The sequence below is a fragment of the Alligator sinensis genome, unplaced genomic scaffold, assembly GCF_000455745.1.
Source record: "Alligator sinensis unplaced genomic scaffold, ASM45574v1 scaffold561_1, whole genome shotgun sequence".
Classification (NCBI taxonomy): Eukaryota; Metazoa; Chordata; order Crocodylia; family Alligatoridae; genus Alligator; species Alligator sinensis.
In genome coordinates, this window is record NW_005842165.1 from 1,006,856 (window position 1) to 1,016,921 (window position 10,066).

At 53.3% G+C, this 10,066-nt stretch overlaps 1 protein-coding gene across 3 annotated transcripts in view; it reads right to left on the reverse strand.

The window, feature by feature from the left end:
- Positions 1-1,384: 1,384 nt before the first annotated feature.
- Positions 1,385-10,066, reverse strand: part of TMEM132E (transmembrane protein 132E) — a 227,371-nt gene continuing 218,689 nt past the window's right edge. For all 3 annotated transcript variants that reach the window (XM_006025749.2, XM_006025748.2, XM_014520869.2), the window contains exons 8-9: positions 6,696-6,887; positions 1,385-5,071 (exon numbers count right to left, since the gene is read on the reverse strand). In XM_006025749.2, coding sequence (XP_006025811.2) covers positions 4,025-5,071; positions 6,696-6,887 — 1,239 coding nt within the window. In that variant the 3' untranslated portion in view covers positions 1,385-4,024. The remainder of the gene's footprint in view (positions 5,072-6,695; positions 6,888-10,066) is intronic.

Below are 10,066 nucleotides of genomic sequence, written 5' to 3' on the forward strand. Positions count from 1 at the left end.
CATAGTAGGCCTGGTACAGTAACCATGAGGGCTAGTGTGCATCTCCTCTGAAGTTATTGAACCCATAAGTATCAGGGACAGAGCATGCACGTGTGTGTGGTCTCCTCAGTGGCGGACAGTGTATAAGAGAAAAACTGTAGCTTCTTTAGGTGCCTGGAAGTTCCCATGGATATAGGTAATGGGACAGCTGGACAGGTCAGTACCCAGAGCAAAGTCTGTGATACTGTAGAATAGCCCTATGCCAGCCCTGCTCTTCCAGCCACCAATTTGACCTCACCCAGGCTTCCATGCATTGGCATGCCTCTGTTCCCAACATCTGGAAAGAAGTTGTCTTGGAAGGGTACAGCGAGCACTCCATTCCCCAGACAGGGGTGCTCACACTTTCTATGACTGGATCTCTTACAGTATAAGGAAAGTATAATCACAACAGCCTAATGCATCCTTGTGACACTCTATGGTAGGAAACTGAGTCCCATGTGTTCGCTCATGAGAGATGACTAGGGCTTATAGCTGGGATACAATTTCCCATAGGGCCATAGCTAGCATACAGTCTCCTTAGGGCTAACAGCATAAGCACATAAGAGCCTGTGTGATATTATAGCCAGCACTGGATATATCTTTTTGCTTTAAAGAACATATGTACTGTGCCACGTGAAATATACTGATGTGCGTCTTTGTCCAGGATGATCATAGAACAATTGGGGCTGGCTTGCACTGGATAATTATTTGGATCAAGATCAGATGTGAATTCACGGGCATTCAGTATTTTGCAGCAGCAACATGCTCTCTTATTCCAGAATAAGGGCACTCACACGTGGAAACATTATTCAGGTATTCCAGACTAACTCCATCTGTACTGTTAAACCATTGGATCAATCTTCCCTGTTGAATGAATGAGTCCCTTTTCTGTTGCAGAAATTGCTACAAACAAAGACTGCCCAAGGCATACGGCAGATCAGCTAAACCATATGGACTGAGGAGCTTCCCTGATTGTGGACATATGGGCTAGGATATTGGTGGCAGCTTGTGTATGCTGGAGGTAGAAAGATGCATTAGGAGCATGATTCTGAGGCAGCAGAGACAGAGCTCCTTCAGCACAGAGATCACTGGAGAGGCAGCTCTGGAAAATTTCTGAGAAAGGAAACTGACAGCTCTTGTTTGTGTCTAGGGGTTTAGGCTTCTGTGTCCATCCTTCATAATTAAATGAGCTTCTGCCAGGAATAAACCTGAATGGTGTCCTTGATGTGTCCTCCTGCCAGAAACACAACACAGAAAGGCCCCAAATATCAGCTAACCACTGGGGCTGGCCACACGGATTTGCCCCATCCCCACTTCCCCCTCAACACAAACAGAATCACTGTGCATGCCCCCCCTTTGCAGTGCCTTCTTTTTCTATTCTCTTTTATTTATTTAAGAAAACTTAGACACAGTGGTGGGTAAATTCCAATCAAGAAATAATACAATGCCAGCTCCTTGGTACAAGCCACTGTGCCCTCCCACTGCCCCTCCTGCTATTCAGTGTCTGTGTGTACTGTGCACTATGAGCAGTAGATTGGACCTGGCAACAGTCATCTCCAGCCCTTGAATGTGCATGACAGGGGAACTAGGCAGCAGTGGTGAGGGTGTAGTGGAGCTTGCAGGGTGATTTGAGCTGGGCCTTCTCCTCCCACTCCTATGTTAGGGTCCTGGGAATCGGAGATTGGAAAGTGCTATTGGCCCCGAGCCAGGGGTCCTGAGAGAGTATCAGGCATCAGACTGAGCCTGCAAGGGGCAGGGGTGGGGGTTGGGAAGCATGGTCATAAAGCATAGACAAGACCACTCAAAGACCATGGCACTGTGAGATGCAGCAGTATCTAGTCAGGTCTGGCTCTGAGGGTCCCCAGTGGGCTGGTACTGGGGGAGCTGTGCCTGGGCCATGCCTGGCTCTGGGAGGCTGTATTGGGTTGTAACTGGGAATCATGCTTGGCCAAGTGGGTGATGGAGCCTTCAATGGCCAGGAGGCAATTTCCACATGTGCTTTGATTGATGCAAGGTGCCTGCATGGGAACCACTGGGATTAGGAAATGCCAAGGGACTGGGGTTGAATGTAACTGGGATCTTCAGGGACACTGAGCAGCAAGTTGTTGGTTCAGATGTCAGACTGTCACTTTGGGTCTCCAAGCAGAAGCCAGAGAAATGGGCAGCTCCATCCCCCACAGCCTGTGCATGAGCATGGGGGGATGGGATCCAAAGAAGATGCCAGAGAGGTGGGAACTGAAGCACTGAAGGGCAGACAACATGCCCAAGCTGGCAGGGAGAGTCAGTGGCAGGCCTGAAAGCCAAACCCACAGCACCAACCAGCAGGCTGGTTCTGTGACTTCCAGGTAAAGCTGCTTCTTGAGAGATCCAAGGGATCCACTCTCCTCTGTTACACACCCATCCATGGCAGCCATGATCTCCCAGAGAGGCCAAACGGGAAGGCTGACCTGCTGGCTGGAGTGTCCCAGTAACAATTTAGGCCATTTCTGCATGTGGTTTGATTAATGTAAGGTGCCTGTGTGGACCCCACAGACTATGTGAAATTGCTGAGAGGGTTGGGGAGGGGGGGGTGTGCATGGAGCCCCCAGGGAGCAGCAGCAGGCTGGGTCTCAGGAAAGCAGCAAGATACTTTTGCAGAGGAGAGCTTCAACTTTGGCTCTCCAAGCATCTCAACAGCCTTCTTGTTGGTCTTAGAGCCCTAAAGCATTCCCCCCCTCCACCTTCTCTCCCTAAGGCTGCTCTACGGCTTCCAGAAGCAATGCTATGCAGAGGGCATGCAGCTTTCATGTCCCTATGCAGCAAAGGGAGGGGGGAGCCCAAATGGATGACAAAGCTGTGAAGTGGACATGAACACTTCTCCTCTGGTTCTGAATAGCAAGGGGGAGCAGTTGCAGGCCCTCCCCACATTCTATGTGTAGTGACAGCAGTGTGTACCTCAGGCTGAACAGGCCACACTCCTGGCCAAAGCTGCACTGCATAGCTAAAGCTTTCCAGTGGACTCCCAACATCCAGAAAGTCCCAGGTTCTTAGCTTGGGTCCACGCACCCTTCCTGGCCTTTTCCTCCTGCCAGCATTCTGAGAGCATCCTGTGGCACCAGGGCACGCTGGACCCAAAGGAGAATCCCTGAATGTATGTGTAACCAATGTTATTGTGCAACAAAGTAAAGCAGAAAAACTGTGTTTGTCTTTTGGAGCTTGGTCAGAGGCGCAGTGCAGGAGGCCACGGAGTGGGAAGCCACGCTGTTCCTTCAGAGAGCCATCGGCACAAGGCTGTGCTGTCCATTCAGCAAGCCATGAAGTGGGAACCCCCACCACTTCTTCAGAGAGCCACAGGGCTGGAAGCCATACAGCTCATACAGGGTTCAATAGCAGGAGCAGGGCACTGGGGACATAGGCACATTGGAGTGAGCAGTTGAGTGGATGGTCACCTCCATACCAGGCAATAGCACCTGGGTTCTGAGCCCCCACCCCCACCAGTGGCTGTTCTCCTGTCCGCTTCCAGCTCCTTTGCCTTCCCACATGGCTCTGACAGATGGTGGCACCAGCATCTTCTTCCACCTGAGCTCCAGCTGCCCCCAACACCACTGACTGGCCTGCCACCAGCTCTCCTTTATGATGTTGCCTTGCTTCCAAAAGGCATTCGCACAAGCAGCTAGCAGGCACCTCGGCACTTTGGGCAGAAATCAGAGACCACCTCTGGGCACCACCTCCCCTCCCCTTCCCCACCCCCAGGGTCCCTCCACTTGGCTTGGTCGACACTTTTCCTTTAAAAAATAAACATAAAAAATGCTCCAGAAGAGATCAGTGTTTTTTGGAATGGGGCCAGAGTGGGCAGGGGGCTCTGGAGGGGGTGGAGAGGATGCTGGGGAGGGCAGCTTGGAGCCCTATGTGAGAGAGCGCTCAAGAGACTACAAATCAGAACCCAAGGCCAGTGGCAGGCTCAGTCCATGTCCCGCAGGAAGCAGCCGGGGTGGTGTGGTGTGGCAGAGTGTAGCATGGCAGCCCGTTAAGCAATCTCTTTGATTCTGCGAATGTAGCTGTGCAGCTCCTCAGGGTCCTGAAGCCCCATGTCCTGGCATACCCACTCGATATCCTCCTCATCAGCGATGGGGATGGAATTGTAGGCCAGTTCCTCAGAGGGCAGAGTGGCAAAGGTGGTGAACTTCACCCGCTTCCGCTTGGAGGTGGGTGAATTGAGTGGGTCCTCACTCTGGTCCCTAGTGGAGCCCCCTGAGGAGCCATCCCCTCGGCCATGCACCTGGCTCTGTACACTGGTCTGAGAGCTGCCACTGCTGTGGTGGTCTGCATGACAGCAGGTCTGGACATTCTCCAGAGGGTTGCCAGGGCTCTCGGGCTGAGGGGAAAGGTCATTCTGGGCCCGCAGGGGCTGCCCATTGCCCAGGAAGACCCAGTGGTGGGAGTGGTCCATATTGGTCTGGCCCTCGGGGGGGATGCGCTTGTGCCGGTATTTCAGCACAAAGACGATGCAGTTGATGAGGAAGACCAAGATGGCCAAGCAGAAGACGCCTAACAGGGCGTACATACCAATCTCCAGGTCTGTCAGCCCCCGAGTCACCTGTACAAAGCCTGTGGGGATGGTGGGGAAGTCCTCAGTGGTGTGGGGGATACTGGGGACCCCACTGTCCTCACTGGGCTTTGGCTTCCTCTCCACCTCAGCCCGCAAGGTGGTGCTGGCTGCATTCTCCTCCCTACCTGACAGGCCCGGCTTGCTGGGTACATGGCCAGCATCCCCATAGTCATAGGTAGGGTCCTCCTCAGAGACAAAGCGCACCCGCACATCAGCCAGGGCTGTGAAGAGCACACTCTTGCGTTTGGTTTTCTGGCAGCTCTCACAGATGACAAGCTCAGCACGCAGAAGGTCTCCTGCACCCTCACCCTCCGCTACCACCAGTGGGAAGGCCCGGTCCTGGGTCACAGACACAACCTTCTCATCCAGGCTGCTCACCACCAGGTTGTAGTCCTTGGGGTCGTAGAGGGAGAGAGGAGCCGTGGTGTCATCACTGTAGGAAATCCACAGGCTCAGCAAGGCTTCCTGCAAAATAACCACAGGGAATGGGCATCTGCTTAGTTAGCCACCCATCACCCATTCTTTTAATTGATCTATCCATTTGTCCTCAACTCTCTGCACCCATTTATCCATCTTCTCCATCTATCTGTTCCTCCATCCACGCCCCTTTGTCCCGCCACCCTTCCATCCATCCATTCCTGATTCTTTTCAGCCATCTAGTCATCCTTTATTGCCTTCATTAATCCATTCATTCTCCTATCTGTCTGTATTCATACACATCTATCTATCTATCTATCTATCTATCTATCTATCTATCTATCTATCTATCTCCCCACCCTCCTCTTGTTCATACAAAGCACAAGACTGGAACCAAAAGTGTCCCTTCCTACAGTGCCAATGAGTTACATTCAGACATATCCTGCTCCAACTGTAAATTCTGATTTCAGTGACAGTCCTGCTACCCCTCTGCCACCATCACTGCCACTGAATTCATTTGGAAGACTATGAAACTGATCTCTCACAAAGCAGAGCCAACCCAGAAGAAGAGAGAGGTAGGTCTATAAATAGCCCCTGCTGGAAAATGTTCCTTGGAGATTCTAGGCCAAGGTGTCACATTTAGTACAGTTGTGATCATCATGGTACATGCAAATTATTTAATACCCTGATTTGCATGTTTACAAATCATTTGACTATTACTGTAAACTCCATTTTACAGACTGGTCCCAAAGAGAGGCTGGGGCTGGTGACAGAAAATTTGGCAGTTATGGGGCACGGTTCTGGGTGGGTGTCTAAGGAGTTCCAAAGGCTGGTACTGGATCCCTTTGACCCTTTCTTCCCACCACTTCAGAAAGGTCCCAAGTGGCTTTAGGTGGAGTGGGTCCCACAGTTCCCCTGCTGGCTACAGGTTCCTCCCTAGGACCTCTTGGATACCTAGGAGACCTCAGTGGGGCTGTGGGGAGTCCAATGATCTGTCATACTTGTCACTGCCTAGGACCCTGAGACCCGCTGGGATTCTATGGCCATGCGAATTTGGATGTTCTGAAGCCAGTTGCAAGGAAGCCTTCCCCACTGCCTGCAAGCCAGCCTGAGCACAAACCACCTGAGCAGAAATTCTGTCCCTGCCCCTGACCAAGCCTCATTTCCTAGGCAGAAATGTCCAGTTTTACTGCATCATATGGGACAGAGGTGAACATAGCCACAACAAACTCAATGCACTCAGGACCCTGAACTTCTTGGAGCATCTGTCCTATCATCTTCCTTGAAGTGCATGCCATCCTCATGTCCAAGTAGCATAACAATTGGGGATGAGGAGACAGTAGCCCCAAATGCTGCTTTTGTGGTGTGCACATATGTAACTACTGCTGCAGCAGAAACTGATTGTACCATTGCAATCAGCACAGCAGGAGCTGGTGCTGCCCCGGGAATGGAGTTGTGCTGCTACACCTCTGCCAGCCTTTACCAGCTGTTTAGCCCTGAAGGGCTGCACCTCCGAATGGCTTGACAGTGGCTGTGACTGTCCATGTGGTCCAGGCAGAGGTGCTGCCTGGGGAGACTTCGAGTCCCAGAATGCCAGGAAACACTGCAGGCCACACTGCTGCTCTGTCTGCCAACCTGTCCAGGGGCCATGTTGTGGCCACCCCTGCCTTACCTGCTTGAGGAAGTTCAGGGTTTGCTGGGCTGTTGTCTTCGCGATGATGGTGTGGCTGTTGCCAGGACTGGGATGGAGGGAGAGAGACAAGCTGGACACCACCTGTGCCTTCAGGTCAGTGATGCTGACCTTCTCATCTGCCACAGTCACCAGGGCTTCCCCCAGCACAGCCTCCATGAGGGGAGATACTACCTGTGAGAGACAGCAGTAACTGGGGTGGCCACTTATTGCCCAGCCAGCTCCTTCATAGATTCATAGATGTTAGGGTTGGAAGGGACCTCAACAGATAATCGAGTTCCGCCCCCCGCCTGCCTTGTTCCCTCACAGCAGGGCACAGCAGGGAAGGCCCATCCCCAGGCCTCCCCACTCTCTCACAGCACTGCTCTGCTCATGCTAAGGCTCCAGCCTCAGGGCTGTGAGCAGCAGTGCCATGGTAATGCCAAACAGGGTTCTGCCACACACTCTTCCACATAGTTGAGCCTACAGCTGCCCACACTCCTTCTCAGCCCAAAGCTGTTGGAGCCCAGAGGGAATCAAGGGAGGTGGAGGGTGTTGGCAAGGGAAACAGTGAGGGTTTCACCAGCCACGGGCATCAAGATGACCCCATGTCTACTACCTCTGCCCATGCTGTGCCTGAGGTGCTGGTGTGGACTGAGCATGAATGCCGGGGGGTGTTTACCACCTCGGAGCCAGCTCAGCAACCTTGACACACTCAACCCTCTGAAGGGAACATCAAAGAAAGTGGGAATTTTGCTTATTAAGGCAAAAATCAAGCTGAGGCCTAGAAGTAATTATAGACCAAGCTGCCTGGCGCTCCAGTTAATGATGTTAGCTTGGCTGCAGAGTAGAAATGTACTTGAGAGAGAACTTCAAACCACTCCCAGCTGCCCTCCCCCCAGCCCCATAGGGAAGGAGCAGGAAGGCTTCTGTTTTGCTGAGAGGCAAAGCTGCTGAGTTTCAAAGCCAGGATGCAATTCAGAGCCCAAGTGAGATTCAAAGACAAGTTTCCTCTGGGCACATGCTGCTTCCTCAGGAGCAGGGTTCTGGCTCTGTACCTCACTGCTCTGCCATGGGAGGGCCCTGGAGGAAAGGGCTCAGGCTCTGGGCAATGCAGGAAGTGGGGCTGGCAAATGGGTGCTCCGCTGACCTGCTATTCCTTGGAGCAGCCTCAGCCCATGGTCCTGAGGCCTCTTTACACATTACATGTATTATGAAATTATGGGGTTAATTGCACACTTAATATACTCTGGCTACACAGGTAAATGAACTACTGTGCCATAAAAAGTTCCAACCAGCTATAAAGTTATTGCTGGAAGGTGTGTAATAACTTTATAGCTGGTTGTTATCCAGCTTTAATTTGCATGTGTAACAGAGTATGCCCATGTTGCTGGGACCCCTGTCAGCTGACTGGGCTCCCAGCCTCATGGGTGCACCATGTGCAGCCAGGGCTGGAAGGCCTGCAGCTGTGGGGACTCTCAGCCCTGGCAGTTCTGTGAAGCTGTGGACTCTGAATTCCAGCAGTACCCTTGGATGCCAGGACCCAGAGTTCACAGCAGTGGGACTCTGGGTCATGGAAATTGTGGGGCACTGCTGCAATTTCCTAGCTGCAGAGGTGCATGGGGCACCTCACAGCTGGGAGATCGCAGCAGCAGCCATTTCCCAGCTAAGGGGGTGTGTGGGGTGCCTTGCAGCTGGGAGATTGCAGTAGCTGCCATTTCCCAGTTGCAGGGGTGCATGGGGCACCAACATGGCTAGGAGCCCTGTCAGCTGAGGGGTCTCCTAGCAGCAAGAGCTTGACTGGGCTCCCCCTGCACTGGCTATGAGGCATGATGGGATCTAATGAGCGATGCCTCCTGCCATTCACATGTGGCATTATGGGAGACACAACTGTGTGCATCACACATTAGATTTCATTATGCCTTCACCTGCTTGTATAGGGTGTCCCTGAGAAACTAATGGCTGTTTTGCACCCAGGCCAGGATCTGCATGGGGATTTTTCATATAGCCCAGTCTTTATAATGAGCCTAGAACCTGGCTCCCCTCACTGCGACCATCCTAACCCTAAACCCAGCCCACACAGTCTTCCCACTCCCCTCACTCCCCTTTTTTATATGTATATAGGGTCCTGGCCCAAGGCTGGTGATCATTCCAGCTCAGGTGATGTTTACAGTCACCTACACACTGAAGGGTAGCTGGCAGAGGTAAAGGAGGAGACTATCAAGGAGGTCTAGAGCATTTTCCTTCTGGCAGTGCCTGGCACCTGCCTGATGAGGGGCTCTCCGCATGCTGGATGCGTGGTGCAGGCCCACAGAAGGAGAATGCAGGACAGGTACTACTGCACCTTTACATTAGGGTGATGTGGAACAGAGTGGACCTGGAAGGGAGCCTTCCAATGGGCTAAAAAGGGAGAGCTGGGCTGGAGGCCCAAGTCAGAGGACAGTTCCAAGTCCTACCTATTACTAGCTGGGGATGTGAAAAACCATGGGGTTGGCTGGGCAATGCTGGATTTCCCAGGGTCTGCCACAGAAGTCCTATGTCTCCCCATAAATGCAGATATTCCATCATACAGTCAAGTAGTTTCCTATCCAGATCCCTTAAGGAGCTGTAGAGTTCCTACCACCCACACTTACAGCATCTGGGAAAAGCATTTCCTCTCCTGCTTCATCAGATGTCAGGCTCTAGACCTGCTCCCTCATTGCCTCTGAGATTTCCTCTAATCAGCATGTGCCAAGTGGGCTGCCCATGAATACTGGGTCTGTGCCCCCAGAATGCCCTCCTGCCCCTATGCACTGTGGCTCCAGGGGCTTTTCAGTCACAGCCGTCCAGCTCCCTAGCCCATTGCCCTGTGACCCTGCAAGACCAGGGGGCAAGGTTCCCTCTAAGGTGTGCGCATGCGCAGCTGCACACAACTAAATGTGTGGCTGCGCACAGCCTTTTCAAGGCCGCGCACCAGGAAAGGGTGGGGCGGGAGCCTAGCGCGGGCTCCACTGGCTCCCGGTAAGTGCTTCGCTCCCCCACATCAAGGCTGGGGAGTGGACACTTCCCCGGAGCTGGCAGAGCCTGTGCCAGCCCCCCGCCCTAGCCACCATGCCTGCCTTGCCTCACCTCGGGGAGGAGCTGCTGCCTGCCCCGAGTGAGGCTCCTTGGGCTCCATCGGCTCCAGGACACTGCTTCGCTCCCCGGCCGTGACGCCACGTGCCTCCTCGCTCCCCTGTCCCCCGGCTCCAGCCCCTGTCCCCCGGCTCTAGCCCCTGGCCTCCTACTTCAGTCCCTGACTCCAGGCTCCCAGCCCCTGGCTCCAGCCCCTGGCCCCTGCCTCCAGCTTCAGCCCTTGGCCCCTGGCTCCCAGCTCCAGTCCCTGGCCTCTGGCC